This window comes from Aulonocara sp. 'chitande type north' Nkhata Bay, linkage group LG20 (assembly GCF_057382095.1).
Source record: "Aulonocara sp. 'chitande type north' Nkhata Bay isolate Kocher_YH1m ecotype deep benthic linkage group LG20, A_spYH_male_GT1.1, whole genome shotgun sequence".
NCBI classification, from domain to species: domain Eukaryota; kingdom Metazoa; phylum Chordata; class Actinopteri; order Cichliformes; family Cichlidae; genus Aulonocara; species Aulonocara sp. 'chitande type north' Nkhata Bay.
Genome location: NC_141363.1, coordinates 7,596,499 through 7,620,698, shown reverse-complemented (window position 1 = coordinate 7,620,698; position 24,200 = coordinate 7,596,499). Strand labels below are relative to the sequence as shown.

The 24,200-nt window shown below is 39.2% G+C and overlaps 2 protein-coding genes across 2 annotated transcripts; one reads left to right on the top strand and one right to left on the bottom strand.

The window, feature by feature from the left end:
- The first annotated feature begins 5,580 nt into the window (after positions 1-5,580).
- ndufa4l2a (NDUFA4 mitochondrial complex associated like 2a) lies at positions 5,581-11,213 on the top strand. Its single transcript, XM_086278249.1, has 4 exons — positions 5,581-5,755; positions 9,056-9,141; positions 9,844-9,904; positions 10,004-11,213. The coding sequence occupies exons 1-4, from the start codon at positions 5,711-5,713 to the stop codon at positions 10,058-10,060; spliced, it is 249 nt and encodes an 82-aa protein (XP_086134375.1). The 5' UTR covers positions 5,581-5,710; the 3' UTR covers positions 10,061-11,213.
- Positions 11,214-15,940: 4,727 nt separating this feature from the next.
- Positions 15,941-24,200, bottom strand: shmt2 (serine hydroxymethyltransferase 2 (mitochondrial)). The gene is made up of 12 exons (XM_086277395.1): positions 24,033-24,200; positions 22,863-23,066; positions 20,688-20,767; positions 19,864-20,064; positions 19,616-19,697; positions 19,387-19,509; positions 19,064-19,203; positions 18,767-18,929; positions 18,505-18,604; positions 17,938-18,093; positions 17,495-17,602; positions 15,941-17,245 (listed from the first exon to the last, which is right to left on the bottom strand). Exons 1-12 carry the CDS (start codon positions 24,063-24,065, stop codon positions 17,118-17,120), a joined length of 1,518 nt encoding a protein of 505 aa, XP_086133521.1. The 5' UTR covers positions 24,066-24,200; the 3' UTR covers positions 15,941-17,117.

Here is a 24,200-nt window from a genome sequence, read left to right as displayed (position 1 = left end):
TTAGTAACCAGGATTTATTTCTATGGCTACGCTGCAGTCCAGCCAGGCTTTCCTAATGATTTTGAGGGGAAAAAACCCAGCAGATGTTCTCTACCTTCTCCTTACCATTCAGTGCACAGCATTCACAGCAGGTGAATAATGTCTGACTAAGTTGAGATTCTAAAAAATGCAAAAAACTCTTTAATCCTAACCGTTTTCTGAGGTCAGGATCTCCAGTGGCCTTATTCTTCTCGCTGCTGTGATGCAGTTATTGTACACCCTACACACAGCTGTGATGCACAAGTCAAGCACTGCTGCTGATACTGTAGGTACACCATGCAGATCTTGTGTATTCTTAAACAAGCCTGCTCTGTCTTGCACCCTGTTTGTGCCACCAAGTTGGCCAGTGTCCAATTAGGAGGATTTATTTGTGAGCTCCAGTGTTGTAGGTCAGCAGGAACGCCAGGCAGCTCAGAGCACATGTCACAGTCCTGTTGTAAAGGGGAGGAAAAAATAATGACCTGGAGTTGGAGCTGTGACAGATGCCCAAAAGGTATTATTTTTCTTAATGGATGGCCAATATCAGTTATGTTATTGCTTCTGTGTAAAACTTGTTGTATTGCAGACAGATCCTCAGTGAAATTATCCACTTCCCTGCCAGTTCAAAGTTCAAAGAGGTCTTCATGGTTGCGATATATGTAATAGCCTGTCAGCAGAGTGTCTTGTTGGCATAGTTACGGATGATGTAAACCGGGTTACAGTGAGTCTGGGATGCTTTCTTGCTCCTCCATCTCTCCTCCTGCCTTCTCTCTCGTCAGTCATGGCGTTTTTTTTTAAAACTGTAAACACACATGCAAACATGAAGGTGACTCCAGCTTTAAACCTGCTGATTTAGAGACACGTAATGACTGAAATCATTAAATGAATCTAAAAATATGGGATCTGATGGATTATTGTAAATAGAAGTTTCACATAATCATTACATGTTCATGTACTTCTTTATCATTTTAAAGTCCAACTACATTTAAATAGGGCTTGTTTTTTTTGCCTGCAAATGTCACTTCAGTATCTCATCCCCCTCCCGGAGCTCACCGTGCCAGCTGCTGTCAGTCTGACTCTGACATGCTGCTCCAGTGGCTGTCTTGAATAAGACTTCCCCTCCATTAATGCAAGCTCCTATAAGCACCCACAGTTACGGTTTACAATTAAAATTCACTTTGGTTTTCTGCAGAAACCTTTTAAAATTCAGTTAACATTGCAAAAGGTGATTTAAATGAGCCTAAAAGGGTAAAAAAAGAAGTGATATGATTGTTCCAACATGATGATCTAACCCTGGTTTTCTGGCTGATAGTTCAGAGGCTTCCCACAGATGCTTGATTAGATGTCACCTGGGCAGTTTGGAGTCAAAGTCTACAACCTGATTTTTGCCGTGTTCCTTGATCCTTTCTTGAGCACTTCCTGCAGTGTAACAGGATTCCCTAGTGGATCCCCGTCTACTTGATCTGCAAGTTTAGATGGTGTGTGTCAAAAATATGAATGCAAAGACTCAAGGTTTCCCTGCAGACGATTGCACTATAAGAAAGTGACCTGTCTGCGCTTATAATCTGTGGGTATGACTCATATTTTTGCTAAATAAACATTTAATGTGGTCAATCAAAGTAAAAACACATTGACATCATGAATTTAAATCCATTACTCCATTAAAAATTCTATCATGTACCACTGTCTCGAGTTTCCTGACTCCCAGAACGGGACTTCAATGATTCAGCTTCAACGGACATGTTGGCTGCCGTCCAACCAGAGAAGCTTTATGTAGATGCTATACAATAACATCAACATTTGGAGCTGACTGACCCTGACACAGCTGGTATTTCCTGCACTGACAGAGAACATGGACAGTCTGTGAGTAGATAAAATTACTGTAAGGATAGTGTACTAAAAATCATTTGGAGTATTTATGCACAAGAACAGAGGCTATTGCAAGCTCATATTCATACTATTGACAAAGGAGCCATATAGTAACCGACTTCAAAAGCACAAATAAGTAACCTTTAAAGAAGATTCCAGCTGTTTAAGCCACTTCTCTGTTGCCCGTGAATATGTTATTCAAGGAACTGTGTGATGCAAAAGTAGAATTTTTATCTACTTAAAAATCTTAAAGGCTTTTTTTGTTTGAAAATACTATATATTTTTCACAGAGGAAAGTTGGCTGTGCTGCAGGAACACTTTGAGAAGTTTGTGGATGTTTTAAAACAGTTTTTTGCTCAGTGAAAACCTGTCACTTTTTTCACACCTTTGTAAGTGACTTGAACTGAACTACAAACTTTCCAGAGTCGCCTTTGAAGGCAAAAGTAGGCCATGCTTTTATACTAAAAAAGGTATTTGGAATCTGTCTCCTCATCAGCTGTAAAACGCTCGCTGGGTATATACTGATTATCGTTGTCATTTGCCTCTCTGACTGCGCAGCCTTGAAGGGAAATATTAACACAGACATAAAAGCTTTATCTCAGTGCGAACACGTAATCTCACATGGATCAGAAAAGAGGTCAGAGACACACTTTTATCCCTCGGGGCTGTACCCTGCATCCTCGGGGTGTGGACGGCCAGAAAACTAGTTCCAGCTGATCCCTATAGCTGTTTATCTTTAAGAAACAGAAATGACAGTTACGGCTATACGTCAGCAACACTCAGCACTTTTACATCAGACAAGCACAACATGTCACAGAGTCACAAATGAAGTGTGAAAACAAAAATAGTGTGAGCCTCACTACTGAAGCAGTTTTTAACAGTTTTGAAAGTTTGCTCATCTGCAGCCATTATGTTTATTTTAACACAATGCCAAAGAGGAAAGGAGTCAACAACAATGTTTAAAAAGCAATTGTTGCTCATCAATCAGGAAAGGGTTTTAAGTCAATTTCCAAACAGTGGGAAGTCTGTCATTCTACAGTGAGAATGCTCAGCATATTCTCCCCAAGGTCAGGCTGTTCAACCCCAAACCAAAACCAACAAACCAACCAACTAACCAACTAACCAACCAACCAACCAACCAACCAACCAATACCAACCCAACCCAACCCAACCCAGCCAATCAATCAATCAATCAATCAATCAATCAATCAATCAATCAATCAATCAATCAATCAATCAATCAAACAGACCCAAGAGATACATCTCTGACTCTACAGGGCTCAGTTTGCATTTTAAATATTAAAGTTTGTGACAGCATAATTAGAAAAACACTGAATAAGTGTGGTTTGCTTGGAAGGGTTGTCAGGAGAAAGTCTCTACTCTCCAAATCAACTTCTGGAACAATGTCTTAATAATAAACAGCACCATTTTTGTCAAAAACCAAATAACATGTCAGCACAAACACCTCATATCAACAGCCAAGCATGGTGGTGGAGGGGTGATGATTTAGGCTTGTTTTGCAGCCACTGGATCTTGGGCACCTTGCAGTCATTGCACCTCTGTATACAATATATATATTGTATATAATATATAAGTATTCTACAGTCAGATGTGAGGCTATCTGTCCAACAGCTAAAGCTAAAGAAGCAATAAAGGTGCTGCAATGATCCAGTCAAAGTCCAGACCTCAACATGACTGAAATGCTGTACCGGGACCTTAAGAGAGATGTGTATAAAAGAATGAGGATATATTTAAAAAACCCAACACAGTCATATTTCTCATTTTTAACCCCCTTTTAGCATTTACAATTTAAAACCCCAAACCTAATTTAGACGCTTTCATTATTATAAAGCTGTTGTTGGAGAGTTTTTCAGATATTAGCCGTCTGGCTTCTCCTAATTATAATTCAACTAAAAGAGATTTGCATTGCGATACTCAAAACACCAAAACACCAAAAAATAAATAAATAAAAAATACATTTGATAAACTCTCTTCCAAATCTTGATGTGAGCAGATTTATACAGGTTCATTTGTGTTATACAGTCCAAATCAACTAGCTGGAGAACTGTGCTAGACACTAAAACCATTGAAGTTTTTTCAAAAATTATTTATTCATAATTAATTTATATTCTACAGTTTTTTGTTTGTTAACCACTTAACTTTTGCCCCCGAAAGGAAGACAAGTCCACAGAGTGTGAAAAGATTGATGTTTCCACAACATCAGCAGCACAGGCACTGAACGCACAGTCTCTTTGAGAGTAGTTCCAGGCACTCATTTGCAATTTGCAAAAGGTCTGACTACCACACACACACACACACACACACACACACACACACACACACACACACACACACAGACAGGAGGGACCATGGCCCTGTCTCACTCTGGGATTCATTACCTTTTGCAGGCACCTTGTCTGAGGCCGATGAAGTCATTATAATGAATCTCTGCTGTTATGAAAAACCTTGTCGGTCTGGCTGTGCAAATGATCCATTTTCATTTGTAAGAAGAAAAAAAAGGCTAAAATAGTATTTAAAAAATTAAAACGTGTAGACAGAAAATTATTTAAACCTGTTTTAACCACAGCACTCATCATGTCGACTTTTATTATGCTGCTTTATTATCTAGCACAGACATCTGGGACAACACATCTGTGGAGTTGAAAGTGAGGCCATCGTTTATTAAATTGAGTTGTATTTGTTTTCACTTCTAATTAAATTGAAGTGCAGTGAATCAGAGACACGGGTCCATTAGGCAGACTGGGACTGGGACATTTTCTTTTGATGACCAAAGGCAGCGTGCATTTTACGCGAGCGAGCACGTACGTTAGCGGCTCTACTTCTATCATCGTCAATCAGTGCAATAACCCTTTAAAACGCAACAGTGTAGCTGATAAGCGTTGTCACCCTGACCTCTGCTCATTGATGGTTTTACCTTTATTTAATCACAGCAACGGCCGTAATGTGAAGGGTACGTGTTACTTCTGGTGTTCAGACTAAACTGGGTTATGTTTGCTTTTTAGATTTTCCTTTTTTTTTTAGATGGCTTAAACTGTGTTGCCACATTTCACACACTTGGTGTGCATCTAGCTCTCTGACTGTGCTGAAATAAAGCAAACATGCTGGTTGAGCATCCTTGACTTTGGTTGCCAAGTCAAGCCCAGAGAATCTGCTGCTAAAGAGCACGCAATATGGACACATCGCAAAAGCGCATTTCATTAAGATTGTGTAAATTGTATTTTAGCAACAATCAAACGAACATTTGGTTAACTTAATTATTCAGGATCAAAACACGCTCACGCAAGAATGATCCTCATTCAGGACTTGGGTCTTCTCTTTGTGGATCTGACAAGGGTCCATATTCCCTAATGGCATTTAAAAGGACACAGCGTTCAAATGGTTTTCCATTTCCTTTAGTCAGCTCCCAAATGACCGACAAGTCTTTAAACACAGTGAGGGAAATGGTAGAGAAAACGCCTCTGAGGTCTGAGACAACCCTACTTCTTTTAATTGAATGGCCTGATAGCATCAAATGTCTCTTTTCTGGATATCAAATAACGGTTTACTGGGGCGAAACTTTTCCGTTTAAATACAAACTATTAACCAGTGTCCAGCACAGTGTAATTACCCAACAGGGGAACAGCAGTGGCTGTAATCAGATGTAAAATGACCTCCTCCTCTCTCTCCTCCTTCTCCCGCCTCTCCCAGCAACAGGTCTACATCCCGTCTGGGCTCGGCTGTGCAAAGCTTGTGTTTGCTGTGAACAAAGGCCTGAATTCATTTCTTTTCATGCATTGTTCCTGATTTACTGTAAACTGGAGCAATGATGTTTCGGGCAGCAGTCGAGCATGCTAAGAAGCACCCCGGTGTAAGTAATCTTTTAAATTCTCGATCAGTTTTTAGGTGTTTCAAATTTTGATAAGCCATGTCCAGCTTCTTTTAACATGTAACTTACATTTTAATAGAAATCCATCAACTGCTCTGCATTTCTGAAATTTTGCTTAGTGTGTTGAAATTATTCAAACATGCTTCACTGAATGAAACAAAACCAAAGCTGCACTAGAAACTCAGTTTGTCACTAGCGAGGTTGGATAAACACTTGAATCCTAGGATGGTTCTTTTTTTTCAGCTCGTTAAAATAGTATTAAACCCACAGGTTTATATATATATTGGTTTAGACTATGCTCAAAGAAAATATTGCCCAATGTTAACAATTGCTGCACATAACTGATTTGATTCTAGTGCCTGTATTAACGCAAACTTCATGACATCCTAAGTAGTGTATGTATGTAACAGGTAAATGAACTGGTTAAAGCAGCAGGTCTGTTTAGAAGTCTAATTTTGTCTCATCTAATCTTATCTTAGCTCTGTTTCAGTCTGTTAAATTGCTCCAGTTGCTCGTTTCAAAATCAAGCTGAACTGAGAAGCTTAAGACATCAAAAACACATCAGCGACTTCCGCAAACCCCTTAAATCTAAACTGACAAAAATCTAAGCAGTTCACAAATGTTTAGTAAGAAATTTTTAAATTTGAGTTGTCCCTACAGGGCAGGGGATTATTTTTGCAGTTTTTAACCGGCTCTGCTGTCAGAGAGGGGAGTGACAGAGTTTTAAATTCTTCTCACTGGCCTCCCAGGAGAAGGGAAGAGAGAGAGAAGCAGCGGGGAAGAAATCCGTATGAGACTCTACCAGCGCTCCGTGATGTGGTCTATCATCCTGACAGGCAGAGATACTGAGAGACAGACTCTAAGGGAGAGCGGGAGTGAGGGAAGAGCTGCAGGAGGCAAATCCCTGTGAGACTCTACAACCCTCCTTGATCAAGTTACAACAAACAGAAAGAAGGAGAGACTGAAAGGCTGTTAGAGAGAGTCCGAAACTCTGAGCCCCACAGACAGAGAATGAGCCAGATGAATGCATCGTTGGTCAGATGGGAAAGTAGATCGAGAGTCAGGGAGACAGACAGAGAGGAGATGGAACCAGTGATTAAAACCAGAATGAGACAGACAGATAGGTGGTGGCAGCACTAAGACAAAGACAGACTGAGGGTCAGTTATACAGACTGTGTCCAAAAATACACTTTTCACAAGTGTGTGAATGTCAGAAAATTCTTGTACCCGAAAAAAAATGGCACATGGAAATCCAGCATGTGAAGTTCCTTAGAATCAGTGATCACTAACCTCTTAATAAATACCTTTGTGCATCTGTGGCTCCGAAAAAGTGAAAAACACTTTCAGCAGTGCTAATGTGGACCAGGAAGACAAGGCACAGTTGCCATATTGGAAATAAATAATATGGCATGCTGCACACTATTTCTTTCAACTATCCAAAAAATAAGCAGGCAAGTGCTTCTTACTTAAGATTAACTGTGAAAATTGGTGTTTCAGTGACGGCTCAGGCAGTGTAAAGCTCATTGCATAAAGTCAGTCTCCACGGGGGATGTCAGAGCAGAAAAATCGCTGCTTGCAAAGTAAAGCTTTTCCAGAGGACTTGGAATTAGGTCTAATCAACAGTGGCAGCACATTGTTTTGGTGGAGTGAACCAAAACACATTGTTTTATTGGACCAGATGGAGTTCAGCAGGTTTGGTGTGCCAGCTGTAAAACACGGAGGTGAGGGTGGGTTTATGTAGTACTAAATCACACATTATGAAAATAATAATAAAAAAATACAGAAACTTTTCTTCTTTTACTGTATTTTTTGTGTTGTTTTACACTCAGTGCATCAAATTTGAATTTTATTTACAGCATTAAACTAGAATTAAACAGTTTTATCTTAAACAAATATTTATTTGTTTGTCATTTTATTTACGTCATATAATTTGAAATAACAAGAAAATTCTGTAAAAGCAGCAGCAAAAGTTTTTTTTTTAAAGAAGTTACTGACAGAGAAGTCAGAAGTACAAAATTTCCCTCTGAGATTTAATTATATAAAACACGCACAGACATGCGCCAGATGTGTGTCAGCACGTTCACTGGGATGATGCAGGGTGACGGAGCAACAGCAGGCCAAGACTCAATCCCCTGAGCTTCAGTGGGCCAGCTGCTCAGATCACCTCTGTTACAGCAGATATTAAGTATAGACTCAGTTTTAAATCGAGTGTCTGTTTTTGAATAAATGATGCTATTGCTTAAGGCTGACAGCTAATTTAGAAGAAAGTTTCTCACAGCTGAATAAGTTGGCTCACATCGCGCCTCACTTTAGCTTAAAAAAAAGATGTGCCGCATCTGTCTTGAAATTCAAGGAATGTGCTTTTTCTTACTGAGACATTCGACTTGCAGACTGTCAGGAGTCACGAGGCTGAAGATGATGCAGTGCTGGAAAGGACTAACAGCTTCCCATCGTGATAATAGTTATTTAACAACCTTTAACATTTCTGTTTTTTGTGACCGACAAATCTGGATTTTCTTTTTTATTCTCAGTCATGGAGGTGGGGATTTAACACACTTGGATGCTGTGATGACAAATCTGAAAATGACAGGTTAGCTGAAGTGTAAAATAAATAAATAAATGAATAAGAAGATTTGGCTTCACCAAGAAGAATCATCAAGCGTCACCAGTGAACTTCTATGCCAAAAGAAAGAACAACGCAGCCCACATGTTCCCTAAAAGTAACATACAAAGAGACAAGTTATACTACCCTTCCTGTTATTGTGCACATGGTAACAATGGATTTTTGTGAATATATTCAGGGTGGTATGAGTTTATCTTGAATAAGGACTGCAGAATGACAAATAAATAAAAATGAAAAATCAGCCGAAATAGAAATAATGCTCCAAACGATCATTTGAAGGGAGTAAATGCCAGCTCTGTTTTTCTAAATCACATAAGACAAACAAACTGCTGCTGGCAGAAAAATATCCAGATTACTTCTCTGTATATCAGCCCTGGATGTGGCAGTCCCTGGGGTCTTCATCTGTCTTCAGGGTGGTCTACGATGCATCTGGCTGAAATGTATTTTATCAGCTTTCCTGAGTTTCCTGAGCTCTTTCTTTTTAAGTCAAACGTCCATTATGTTAAAACAAAACAGCATCTTGGCCTTGCAGCAAAAGGTACAGCTGCCAATACACCAGTGAAGAGTGTGGTGCAGATTAGCATGTAGGCGTAAATGTGTTGTCTTTTATGGTTTAAGTGTAAAATATGTGTAGAAGCCTAATTCTTATTTTTCTGTAGCTCATCCCCCAGTTCTTCTTCATTTGTTTGGGAATGGGCGGAGCATCCGTGTATCTGATCCGGCTGGCCAGAGGACCCCATGTTACGTAAGCACACATAAATTTCTGACTTTTGATCACGAGTGAGAACTTTTTAAAAACATAATTTAATTGTTCGTTATCATTACTGTTTTTCAACTGACAAAAAACAACAAGCTAAAAGTCATTATCCCACCATCTTTTAATGAAATGTGTCACAGCTGGGAGACCCTGTGTTTCCTCAGGTTCGCACATCTGTTTAGTTTTGTTTTCACTTTAATTGCATGCAACTTCCAAAGAGCAACCAGTCCCCACCTACTGGATGATCACAGATGGACTCCAAACAGAGAAAGGACTTAGCCGTCCTTCTGTGATAGGCTTGATTTCACCCTGAAATGCACATTTGTTAAAATTTATTCAAAGGCGTGCGGAGAGGAGATGAATAAATGTTTCACATTCTAAGTGGAGGGATTTGTTTCAGGATGGTTTCTGTCACACGGAGTCCTGCCTACTCTTATCCTTTTTGCTTGGACTTTCTCTTCTCCTGCTGTTTCCCAAGCGCTTGATATAAGAAACTCCAACAACAGCAGACATGGCTAAATGCTTTTTACAAGACCTCACGGGATGGAGCACTGTCTTGTTGTTTCTTTAGCTTCTTTCTTATTCTATTTACCAGTTGAACAAAGCGGGGATGAAACAAAAAAGCTCTCAGGAGAGAGCTTGATTAACTTTTCATCAGATTTAATCATTTAATTTTCTCTGTGTCTTCAGCTGGGACAAGACCAACAACCCAGAGCCATGGAATAAACTTGACCCGACTTACCAGTACAAGGTAAGGCAGCACATGAACTCTAATCTGACTGTGTTTTACTGTTGATTGATTGTTAAATCAACGTACACAAACACAGTCTTTTTCTACTTTCCCCCCCAGTTTGTGGCCATCACCACAGACTACAAAAACCTGAAGAAAGAGGGACCTGACTTCTGAGTCTCACAAACCAGAGTGTAATTAAAAAACAAAAAAAACCCATAAAGGATGACAGATCCTGATCTTGGGTCAGACTCATCCCCCCTGCCCTTCCTATACTCAAGAAAAAAAAATTCTTTGGCCTCATAAAAATGAATAATTTTGTGTAAAATGCATCTGAAATAATCATTAAGAAAACATACTTGGTATAAACTGATAAACTGAATGTAAATAAATCAAGAATCCAGAAATAATTACTTGTGTAATAAAATCACATGGAATATTTACATCTAGTCAAGTTACTTATAGTTAGCATTTTGGACATAAATATTATAAATACGCTGCAGACGGGGGAAACAGAGTCCAGATCAGGATGCGCCTTTAGTGTCTCTGATTCTGTGTGATGTTTGCAGAGCTGCTGGTGACCTGGTTAATGTGACCGGGATTGTCGGTCAATCAATCCTGAAGGCCCATATGCATGATAGAAAAACAGGCTTGTTTCCACATATATGCACAAACTCAGCCTTTATCATATGTCTGGCAACACATTGCTGGCACCGGAACAATGGTTTTGCATGTTCAGACAATTGTAATCACAAATACAAGCCCATCATATTGGTCTGTTTGAGAAGGTTTCATGGTATTCAAATATTTATATGTAAACACACGAGTAGTATATGAAAATATAGTCAGGGTTGGGTAGATCTGTTTTATGTGTTGGACAGAAATCAACTGAGTTGCCTTTAATAAGAAGAAAAAGTCAACTATTCTATATCTAGAAATGATTGATCATAAAAGTAAAATGAGGAGATGAAGCCTGTAAATGCTTTGTACTGCTTTTTGCTGTGGTTTTCACTTCCTGAAGGTTGTATTTCAAACTTCTGTATACACTCTTCCTCTGTTGCTGATTTTTTTGTTTTCCTCATTATTTGTGCAAGTGAGGAGCTTTAATTGCACCAGCTTTTCATAACATGACACTGGCCTGCTGTGCTGCATCACAGTGAAGGTCATATTAGTGTGACCAGACTGCATGTATTCCTTCATAACTGTCACATGATTGTAGGTTTAGCAGCCACTAAATTCAGCGATGACTGTGTAAGTTATGAAAAAAGATGAGATGCATCAACTTTGCTGAATTCTTTCAATAAATAAAGTGTTATTTGTGTTTAGAAGAGCCTTTGTTGTCACTCTGCACTTTCCAGCGCATACACAGGTGACTTTCCTCAAACACCTGCACCGAACGGAGCCAGATACCGATCTTTTTCCACACCTACGCATTCAGTAACTCTGATGGAACCAATCCATCTGTTGGCAATGCAGCTGTCACTCTGCAGCCTGATTAGTGTTTTTACAACTGCATTTAATGTGTGTGGTTGCATTTTGTATTTGTGTTTATCCGTGTGTACCAGTGTGTGTGACAGGAGCTCACCGTCTTTGATGAATGACAGCCAAGGCAGGACGCTCAACAGTCCTCCCCCTGAAAGACTTTGATGTATAACCTGTGCACGTGTCCTACACACACCATCTTATTTTCCATTAATATATAGGACATGAAAAAGTCTTAATTTACCTCTCGTTTCTTTGTGTTTTGCTGGGAATAGGTGCAAACATACATAAAATATAAAAACAGTCTGCACAGTTCTTCCAAGCTAGTCAATATCTGGTATGACCACCTTTGTTCTTCAACACAGACTGAACTGTTTTAGGCAGCTTTCCAATAATTTCTTTTAGTAGTCTTCAGGAATCGTTCTCTCCTTCTCTTGAAGGGCATCCAAAGCTCTTCTTTGGATGGTTGGTCCCTTTTGGTTTGTTCTCTGTCAAGATGATTGGCCTCCCCAGATACCTTCAGTAATGTTGAGGTCAATGGGGAGGCCAATACATTGTGTGTTTTTCTATCCAGGTATGCTTTTACTGTACTGGCAACATATTTGGGATCATGCTGAAAAATGAAGCTGCTGACAATCAGGTGGGTTCTACATTGTACTGCATGATAGACCAAAATCTGACGATACCTTTCTTGTACAAGATCCCCCAAAACTCTGACTGATATGCATCTCCAAACTATAACAGAGCTCCACTGTTTTTTACAGATGGCTGTAAACACTCACTGTTGTCGTTCAGGTCCTGTGCCAGGTCTTTGCTGGATTTACTTTCCTGTTTTTTAAGGACATGACTATCAGATACTGTTTACCTGCCGACCACTTCTTCTTTTGTCCTCCTCTTGTCCATTTCCTTCACAATTTTGAAGGCATATCGCACAGCAGGCTGAGATATTCCAAGTTTTCAGCTAATAGCTATTTTTGAATCACCTCGTTGGTGCAGAAATACTATTTTATGCCTGTCAAACTTTGAGAAATGGGAACAAATTAGTTGTTTCTGAGACAGGCTGCTAGTAAAGTTCCTAACAATTGCCAAGTTTCCTGTTATGTGTAGATACAACATTGGTTCATCCTGTGAGTTAGGTGCATTTTTTACACATGAATAATTCATATGTCAGTATTAAGTCACTTAATAAATAGAAGACTGGACTAAAACTGAGTGAAAAAGCAGCCAATGTCCAAAGAAAAAATCTGAAAGACCTTCAGAAAGCTTGGAGCACTGTTGCTCAAGACAACTTTAAAAGATTACAGGAAAGCCTGGCTCTTTGGAAGCAAAATATAAAGAAATTAAATTACATTAGCTTACACATAAATCACAATGACTTAATCTAAAACAAGGTAATACATTTAGTATGCTTTCCATATTGCAAACAGAAGCAATTTTTGTTCAGTTAAATAAACTTTCTTGGGCTTCTGCATCACCGAATATGCTAAATATGCTAAAACAAAACCAAGTAATCTTACAATCAACAAGAACAATGAAAAAAAAAAGGAATAAACACACAATAAAACCACAATTTTCACATTTAATTGGAATATTGGATGTTTTTGCACAGTGTAAAGTGCAGCATTAAAGTATTAAGAATATTCATATTCACATCTGTCTCCTAAAGTAGTGGATGGTGGGTGAACAAACATACAGACTGAAATATAAACAGGAAAAAAACAAATTCAGATTTTAGGCTCATGCGGAACGCCTCTTCTTCTCTACTTTATGTATGTTTGTTGTTTTTTATAAGCAGAGAAAAGTAAAATGAACACAAACTGAAGGAACGTTTAGGAGAACGCCCTTCTTACTCAAGCGTACACGAATTACAAACGTGATCGTTTTTGGGGGCGGATCTCTTGGTGTTTTGGCTGAAGGTCAGTCTCATTTATAAAAAAGATAATTTTACAAACAGTCAAACAAACAAAAAAATACCATCTGAAAGAAGAATAGTGAACATCAAAAAATTCTCCTCCTTGTGAACATCACAAGGACGGCTGTGGCAGTAAGGAGAGCTAGGACGACAGAACATGAGGGGGTCAAACGGTTTCGCGCAAACCCACAGGAGCTGTCAGGTCATGAGAAAGAGGCACGGAGATGAAGCAGATGAGCTGTTATTTTTGTGTTGTGGTCCTCCGTGTGTGCATGTGTCTGTGCGTCCTTGGGTTTGTTTGTGTGTCTTTTCTGACGACAGAGCTGAGAACATCCCTGACCTTTAACCTGTGAATCTGCTGCCTGGTCTCTGTGGAGGGCACACATTCCTCTGGCAGAAACTGAAGCAATGAACTTCATCCAAAACACTGGAAGACACGACTGACTCAAAACAAAAGTCCATTCAGTTTGTTGGTAAATTAAATATTTAATGCTCCAATAGGCAGCAGCAGCGCTTCGTGTTTGATGCTAATTTAGTGCTGCTTTACAAAGCACTCAGTGTCTCAGGGGAAATCCTCACAGAATAATAAATAAATACATCAAAAATGAAATATCCTCTCAGCCCAGAGAGACAGAAAGAGGAGGCAAGCTCTTTTTATGTGTCTATGGGGGGTAAAGATGTTACTGCAGAGAAACAGTGGGAGAGGAAGCTTTTAAATAAACAAAAATGGAAGGTCTGAAGGTTTAATAAAGATAGTCAAGGATTCTGGTGTTACATAATGCTCTCATCTTGTCAAGTATTTTATAAGGTGTCAGTGTTTACTAGAATTATGCAACGACATAAGGCAACAGTATTTCTAAAATAAATAACAATGATAATAATATATATTTTTATAGGTGCCTTTAAAACACTCAATGACGCCTTAATATAAATTAAATAACAACTTTTATGTTTATCTATGTTAACATCCTGGTTGCTTTTGTCACGAGCAGCTATGGTGATGTGTCCAGCACCTTGTGAGTCTGTGTGTAACGCTGTTAAACACGGTTCTGTGGGAATACAAAAAGTAAAAGGAACTACTAGTTTTGGATGCTGTGGCAGGGGTTAATGGACACAGACCGTGTGTAAAAACTGGATGTAGTGTCTGATTCGAAGAGGCTGCATACCTGAGGGATGCTGCTCTACTGCTCCTTTGATCCATGTCCTCAGTAAATAATTTCCTGATGAGTTTATGGTTTCAACTGCTAATTTCAGGTCTTAATTATTAAAACATAAACTTTCTTTTTTAATTCACGGTCCCACAATAAGGCTTTTAGGATGACCCTAATCTGTAATTCACCTGTCACTGTCATATAGGCCTACAGTTTCACTCAGTTTCCCAGTCACGTTCCGTGCCATGCTCATTATGTCAAATTTCCAAAAGCTAGGATAGGACTTCAAAATTGCTGCTTTACTGCAAGATCTGTTGAACCAAGAAATCACTTAAATAGAAACTGTTTGACAAAGTGAAGTAAGCTAAAAGATTTTGCAGATTTCTTTTTTTTTTTGACGATTCATCCAGGAGGTCAAAAAAGAACCTAGAACAACATCTAAAGATCTGCAGGCCTCACTTGTCTGAGTTAAGATCAGAGTGCATGATTCAACAATAAGAAAAAGACTGGGGACAACAAATTAGGTGAAAATCCAGGCTCAAATTGAGATGCTTTTGCCAACTTCCAAAAGGCGTGACGTGAACAGGGCTATACTTGCTGCTCAAGTGCTGCAAAACTGATGGCACAGCACCTCACGGTGCAAATGGATAATGATCCAAAGCAAGAAGCTGCACAGGTTTCACAAAATAAATAAATGGGATATTCTTCAATGACCAAGTCAGTCACCTGAAGGCAAAGCTGAAGGCAGAGAAACCCTCAAACTAGCTGTCGCTGAAGGCAGCTGCAGTAAACACGTAGGAGAGCATCTCAAGGGAGGAAACACAGTATTCTGTGATGTCAGCTTCAAGACTTCATGCAGTCACTGACTGCAAAAGATTTTCATCCCAATATATAAAACAATTCTTGTATTTAAAATTATGTTAGTTTGTCCTAGTACTTTTGAGCTTCAGAAAATGGGCTGTAATGTTCTATAAAAATAGTAGCATGTTAATGTGATACTTCTGTTATTTATTTGAAAGTCTGAACTGCACAGTCAAACCTTAATTTGCTCAGTTGTGGTTTACGGAGACAAAACTACAAAAATAATTTTTGTTCCTCCAACAAATTTTGGACCCAATCATATCATGAAATACCTTATTCAATAGAAAAAATATCAACGTCCAACTGAGAGAGGAAGTCAAACCAAACAATTCAGACATCTAAAGTACTACGGAAACAAATCAAATGATCCAAAGTTGTTTTTTCCTTTTGTGAACCTGAAGCTGTGATCCGCTGACACTGTTTGGGGACTACTTTTTATTTTCTTTTTCTTGACTATTCCCAGAAGTAAACAGTGAGAGGACATGAGCAGAGGAAATTCCAGCAGCTTAACATGGATCAGTGTTTACAGAATCTGAAGATGCTCCTCCCTCTTGGGATAACACACATAAATCATCAACTGCTCGGTGACATGCAACTCAGCAGCAGGTAAAAAAAATACATGCAAAAAAAAACCATAGAAAATTTAACATGTAAATATTCAGCATCAGTTTTATTGCAGTTTAAAAGATGCATATTCATGTTATACATTCCTCAGAAATGATTTCTATAGAAGTCAAAGTAAAACTACAAAAGCTACTATTACATTAGACACACACACATACACACAAATCTGAAGCCTTGTTTTGAAACGCCTGTGCTACTTTACTGTTTTCTATTCATGTTAGTGGATCTGTGGATGTAAACTGAACCTGTGCTCAATTCCCAACACAGCTGCTGCAAGTTTCCCAGAGTGCAGAACAAAGCCTGAAGTCAGTAAAAGCTCTAAAGCAGACTTAGCAACCAAATGCCAAAAATACCCGAAAGCATAAGGGTCCTTCTTGTGTTTGGGCAGCAAACAACAGTCCTGACAAGAAGGCGAAAGCAAATTCCAGAGTGCTGTTAACTCACAATTTAGGTCCATTGCTGTGTACCATTTACACTCTAGTCCTATTGAATACCATTTTTATGAATATAATCACTACTATCCACCTATCACTGCAAGCTAGTAACAAATCAAATCACTTTAGATCCTTTATAGTCAATGTATATAATAAATTGTTCCACTAAATTGATCGCTGATACAATGAAACAGAAGTTAATAGTATCCACTTGAATGTAACTTAGCACAGATTAGCTATAAACTGCAGTGTATGTAGTAGTTATTTATAACACTCTATAAGAACACTGCAGTAGTTTACATTACCTTTTAAAACATACACATTCTCCTATGAAGACATTTTAAATGTCTGCATTAGTACAATGTTATACATAATGAATGTTTACATGCTACTTAGAAATGCAGAGTTAGAACTGAAGAAGTCTCTTGGAGCTGAGCTGAGAAGCTGAGTTGCTTTCTTTCCAACCTCCTTAGAGTCATTTTTTAACGAGTTGTGACTTTTATCATTTATTTTTAATGCATTCACCTCACCTGGCATTTCTGTCCATATCAATATCTGTTACTATGTTACATTTTTCAGCTCAGCTGGTAATTTTAATGCTTCCAGTTAATGTAGAAATGCCATGCTGTATTGTTGCACTCTGATCAATTTAAACTGATGTTTGTTTGTTTTTTACCAAATTATTATATTATTATATGCATTATATGTATGTCTAAAAAACAAAACAAAGTGTAACACTCTGCATTACAGCTTGTTTGTCTGAGTTTTTTCTAATGGTCAGTAAATCCCGGCATGGGGAAGGGCCTGGCGAATAGCTCCACCCGCTGGCGGAGCTCTGTGATGCGTGACACTGTATCTTGGTCCTCCAGCAGAAATGACTTGAAGCTAGCCAGGTTTCCTGTTTGGAGACAGAAAGGCAAAAAAATTGCATTTATTCTTTTTGCTTGTTTCCTGAACCCTACTCACAGCTAATAAATGATCCACAGTCCTTAGCTGCAAGAGAAATAATGAATGCTGAACACATATTCGAGCACTAGTAATCTATGTAAGCAAACAACATGTCAGCATGGTGAATCTGCTGTACACAAAACCCCAAACACCACCACTCCCACTGGATGAATCACAGGTTTAGACGAAACTCCCTCACCGGTCTTCTTCTTCACGTCCAGTGCAATCTGAATCCCTTCATCAATCAACTCCACAACTTTTTCAAAATCTGCCTCCTTAAACTGCCGAGAGGTCAGAGCTGGAGCTCCTGTAAGAAAGTGACAGATAAAACAATCGTTGGATTAAATGGTTTGATTGTTGTCAATAGTTCATAAAGAGAGGGTTGGTTTGAGGTACATGGTGACATACTGAATGATGGTCTGGTGATAAGAACTACAGATACAGTGACATGTAGCAGGAAACACAGACACATCACAGAGTCAGACACTCCGAGAGAGAAGAAAGGGTCTGCTGCCATACGGGCAGAATGACAGAGTGGCTGACAGAGTCTGTCCAAAGTAGCTCCACTCCTGTAACTCTTTCCTAGATTACTAAATTTTGCAACACATTCTGCACAAGCTGCACTTCTATTAAAGCGAGTACCAAGTCGAAGTCCTCCTGGAGTGAGGGCGCTCTTATCTCCAGGACAGGTGTTCTTGTTGGCCGTGATTGACACCAGCTCTAGGACCCTCTCAGCTCGAGCACCATCCATACCACGAGGTCGAAGATCAACCAAAACCAGGTGGTTGTCTGTTCCACCTGAGAAACGGAAGAGGAGGACAGATCTATAAGATCTGTATTTGAGGAAATGTTTCTGATGGTGAAATTCTCATCAAGTCTTTCCTGGAGACAATGAGGAGACGTGCAGCTGCTACAGTAAAATATTACTCACTGTTTTTTTTCCATTCAACTGTCAAGTGAAGCTTAAGTGAACTTTTCCAAAGTTTTAAAAACAGAATGCAAATGAGGCTGAAGCAAATGCAAAGTGATCCAAAAGCAATTGCATCAGGCACTGGAGAGGTAGAAATGCACTGCTCGTATAAATGCTGAGTCTAATTTCATAGTCAGAGAAAGAAAACAAAAGCATTTGTCATTTATTTTAATTTGTATGAAATAATTTGTTTTTAATGCAAAAATATACAATTTCAACATCATAGACTCACTCAGCACCTGACACCAAAGTGTAGCCTTTCTTAAACAAAGCATTGGCCATGGCTTTGGTGTTCAGCAGCACTTGATGGATGTATCTCTTGAACATGGGAGTGGAAGCCTGCAGAAGCAGAAATCATGTCGTGTGAGAGAATAAGATTGTATTCAGATACTCCAAATCCAGACCTACTCGACCTACGCTGATGTTCTGTCTGAGGATTTCCCCTTTAATTGAATTTGTGGGCTATTATTGAACATTAAAGATTAAAATACACATCTTGACCTGTTTGAGGGCGACAGCCACCCCAGCAATGGCATGGTTGTGAGGTCCTCCCTGAAGTGATGGAAACACAGCAAAGTTCACTCTGTCCTGGAGGTCATAAAGGACTTCCCTGCCTTTCTTATCCACGGACCTCACACCTTTCCGGTAGAAGATCAGGCCAGCCCTGCAGAGCAGAGAAAGGACACCAAATGTGCTTAGCTGGACATGTGCAGAATCACATGTATAAAGCTCTTACCTGAATAGGCAACTATCAACACACTTATTAAAATTAATTCATATTAGGGCTCAGATCCTAACCTTGCTCCACGCAAGGACTTATGGGTGGTGGAAGTCACAAGGTCAGCGTGCTCAAAAGGAGAGGGAACAGCTCCTGCAGCCACCAGGCCACTAATATGAGCCATATCTGCCAGCAGGTAGGCACTCAGCTCCGCACACAACTAAAAGACACACAGCTCAACATGAACCCCACAAACCTGAAATCCTGTTACTTTCTCAGCTTTTCTTTAAATGTCCAAGTATCTCATCACGCTTCAGTAACTCAGTAATCTGATTTGTGGTAGAGTTAACAGCTGTTGGAAGTTTCTGAGACACCTTCTCGTAAACATTATTAAATGAAGCACCTTCTTCATGCGAGAGTAGTCGATGAGACGAGCGTAGGCGCTGGTTCCTGCTATGATAAGTCTGGGTCTAAAAAGGCGAGCAGTCTTCTCCAGCTGGTCATAATCTATGAGACCTGTTTGGGGCTGAGGGGGATTCAGGAACAGGGGGTAGAGAGAACAGCTTACACTTTCTTATGTCTTTAAATGGATCACAGGTTTGAAACCTTAATTCTGTTTGAATACTACTTACATCCACTTTGTAAGGCATCGATTCAAAGTAAATAGAGGTGGCTGAGACTCTTTTGTTGTCTGACATGTAGCCGTGGGTAAGGCTGAAATGTGAAGGACAAAATATATAATTATAACAGAGCGCACGTGGGCAGAAGATGAGCAGGTGCAGGGTGGACAAAAAGCTCTGTATAAAATGTTATTATGGGAATGGAAATATCCTCTGCTTGAGCATGTCTAGCATGAATGAACTTTGACATATTGACTCACTGTCCCCCATCAGGCAGATCCAGGCCCATGATGCGGTCATGAGGCTGCAGCACAGAGGTGTAGGCTGCAAAGTTAGCAGGGGATCCAGAGTATGGCTGAACATTAACGCCCCACAGATTGGGATCCAGACCAAAGACCGAGAGCGCTCGCTTCTGACACAGCAGCTCGATCTGGTCGACAATCTCTGCACCTCCGTAGTATCTGACAAAAACAAAAAAAGAAACATAGAATCATCTCATGTTATTGTAACGCACACACTTCATATTGTAATTTATCATATTGTACGATAACTGTATAATTTTGCAACAAATCATGTGTACTGAATCATGCAGTACCCTTATGTATCCTATCACATCTTCAAACTTTGTATTCTGTCATATCATGGGGTGTCGTAATGTATTGTTCCATTTATTTGGCTATATGTTATTGTTTCTTACTGAAACTGTACTATGATGGATAACACTGATCACTGTTGTGTATCACATCAGATTTTATTACATCGTATAGTATCATAGTATTGCTTTCTTTTGCATTCAATCATATCATATTCAACAGACTGTATTGCATCGTATGCTGTCATATCACTCTATATCATGTCACTGTCCTTTAATATACTTTGTGCACTTTTAGTTTGTGTTGAGCTGGATTATATTGCTATATGCTATGTGAACAGCCCTGAATTATGCTGGGAAAAGAAATGCAAACCTTTTTGTTTTAAAGTCCATTTGCCTTTAAATGAAATTTTATAAGCTTCATGTGCTGGCTTCTGAAAATAGTTTTAATGACTAAATCAATATATGTTTAAAGTAGGCGATGCTTATTACCTTTGTCCTGGGTATCCCTCAGAGTATTTGTTGTTCAGACAGGAGCCCTGTGCCTCCAAAGCTGCACGACTGCAGAAGTTCTGGAGGGACAAACAAAAAAGCATCAAAACCTGCAGTAAATTTTTATCTTACTTATATTTTCAGAAGTCTGTCACCAAATATAACCTGTTTTTTTTTTTTAACCAGATATAGCTTTTATTTATCTTCAGAAGGACGACTGTTTTGCAAATACTTATTGCAACAAAAATGGAGCAGATGCTTTTAACAGCCTATTGTATAAGCTACAAATGAGCCATATTTGATTATTTAAAGAAATCAGAGTGCATTAGAGGTACTATAGTGATGCTGAGGGCTGAATATAGAAGAATCTAACTAGTACTGAATCCTTGCAAAGTTCAGCACGGTGTCAAATGTCAGAAAAGAGATGGAGCTGCGGAAAAAGGAAATGAATGTAAATGAATTTTTTTCCCTGTCTCAGTCTTTTTTTCTCCCACTCACATTTCAGCTTATCTTCTCTCACTGTCTTTCGCTTTCTCTTTCTCTGTCCTCCTCAGCCGCCCCCTCTGGGTTGTTATTTTACTAAACCTGTCACTGTTCAGGGATCCCTCAATCATTCCAGTGGGGTTTAAAACTAGTCCCCCAAGTGACATAAATCTCTTTCCATGACATTTTGAAACACTATCTTGACACACACAAACACACACAAACACACACATACACGATCGCTCCTCCTTCTCTGTCTCAGCTTTAAATGTGGGGATCAGTGAAAGAAATCAGTGGGGGGAACCTAATGGGATCATTTGACTATGTTCTTGAAGATGAAAAAAAAGCAGGGTCTCTCCTCTGGGAGTTGGCTCAGAGCGGCAAATGACTGATAGCACATGTAAAAGAAGTTTAAACCTTTCAGATGTCATCGTGAGTGATAGTTCTGTGGATGCATAATTGGTGGAGAATAAAAGAATAAAAGCTCCCGTCTTTTCCCACAGCTTCCACTTAGTCAAAATAACTGACTTAAAAGGAGTTGGTGGGGTGCATCGGAAATCTCGGTGAATGCTGAAGAAAACAGTAAAATTCTGGAAACTACAACTCTGATGACTTGAGATTTCACTGCTGACAAATGTGCTCCTCTGTGAAGAACAAAACATCTTTCAGCCCAAACTCAGTGGAGTATTTTACTGTAAGTCTGTGGAGTCTGCAGCTCTTTCATGAATTTTGCGTCGCAAAACCGATTTTTATCCTGGCTGACCAAAAAATGAGGTCTTAACGTTAAATGTAAGCCTATAGACTCATTACCCCGGTATTTATTTTTGACTGACATCATCTATTGAACAATCAAGTAGGAGGAAAATTAAAATTCTTATTTTTTAAATATTGTTCACTATATAAAAAAAGCTGTAAAAATACAGGAAATTCGCATATGACTGTAGTGTTCTTTGAGCTCTGTAAATGCCGGTGCCTTTGATGCCGGTGCCGGTGCTAAACTAGATTATCACCACTAATTTTTTGTCTCTGTTGAACATAAATACACACAGGACTTTTAATATTTTAGTTCATATCAATAAGTTATATTTTGATTGCTGGCTGTGCATGAGTGATGTGGTTATTGAGCCACCATGACCAAAACTCTAGCAGTGAGTGATTTTCTGGGTGTTTTGAGATTTTTTAACGCACCAGGATTTTTATAAATGTGTTTCTAGGAGTAGAATAGCAACAAGTTACATAATAATTTTATGCTAGTCAAACAGCTGACAGTATTTCACTGTAAAGCTTGTATTTTACAGTGAACAGCACATTTCCATAAGACTTGCACTTGAAACTGTCATTCTAGATTACAGCAGGTACTCTGTGAAATCACAGTTTAATGCTGGCAATTCTAGTTGCTTTTATTTTATTTTAATTTAACAATGAACAGCACAGTTTACCTGTCACACCTCTTTTTTCCAGAACTAATTTTGCACAGAGATTATGTGTGACGCAATACACAGAGCAAACATTTAAACAGCCACTTTTGATTCCCCTCAGCAGCAGGCTGCTGAGGGGAATCATACATATAACGTGTTGTTTTTCCAATCAAGATTTACTGAAGATTTAGCTTTCATGTTTTTCCTCTTTTATTTAATCTCCTTATGGTACTTTGATCACATTTTCTTCTCTTTCATCTAAATGGGGTCTGACCTCTGATGCGATGAGCTCCAGTCCCCGACACTGCCTGTCCTTCTCCTGCTGCAGGAGTCTCCACATCTCTGGGTCATCCTGAGCCAGGCTCTCCTGTCCTGTCCACCCATCGCTGCTGCTGCTGTTGCTGAGGTGTCTTCTGCAAGATTTTGCAGTCATCTGCCTCTGTTGGCCCAAACATGCTGAAGCACTGAGAAAAAGGGGCTGCAGCGTGGGGGTAGTGGATGAACACACAGGAATGATTTCAGTCACTGAATAAATGTACACTTTTTGAATAATGATTTTAAAGCTGTTCACTAGTAAGCAGCCTGGGGCGACTGTGTTACATTTCTTGCGACCTGCTGTTCTAAACTGCTCAGAGAAGTTAATAAAAACCTCTTGAAGGCACAAATACCAAGTCACGGGGTGCGATGCAACTCTCCATTGTGCTTTAAATGCTCTGCAGAGTGTAAAAAAAAAAGTTTCTGGTGGGGGGTTCTTTTTCATCCTTTGGTGTCTTTTGAAACCCTGATGAAGAGTAAGCCTGTGCACAAATACTTTCATCCCTCAAAATGATAATACTTTGCACTTGGGGTTTGTAAACAAGGGAGTTAGAATAATGTGGCTTTTGATGTTCTAAACAACCCATTAAATGAAAGGCAGTAAAAAAAAAACCCCACAAAACCCCCCCAAATGTGTTATTCAATGGAGCAGTTATGGAAAACCTTGGACTTGAAAAATGTACTGCGTGTGGGCTGGTCAGACATGGAGGGGCTTGTTTGTTGAAACCAGCTTGTGCCTGCATGATAGTTATGCAACTATGTGTTACTTTGGCCTAATAGACAGATTACTGTTGAAGCATAAATATATGTTAAAGTAAGTCTCCTTTCATCTTTTGTATTCGCTGTGTTGAGTATAGTAAGTCTTGCATAAAGTGCAGACTGTGCAGTCAACTTTCTTTCAGCAAAATAAATAAATAAACTGGGACAGCAGTGTGTGTTTCTCTTTTGGACCGAAAAATACAAAGAAAAAATCTTCAAACCAGACATTTTTATCAGGGTTGACGTTTAGTGACAAGCTGGCCTACTTACAGTTATAAGTGACTTATTTACAACTACTCTTACATGCAGAAAAAGGGTCTCCTGAAGCAGATATAAGTGCACGTAATTTAAAAAAACAAAACGTACTCACCTGTAATCTTTGCCTTAACGTCAGAGAGAGCATGTCTGCAACAGCTGAGGGAAAAACAGAAAACTTCCCAGGTGCAAAGGGTGAAAGTAAAATCAGTACTGGATGTAGCCAGATACCGGACGTGTACTTTGTGTCACTGATAATAATGACTACAGTAAATAATCCCTT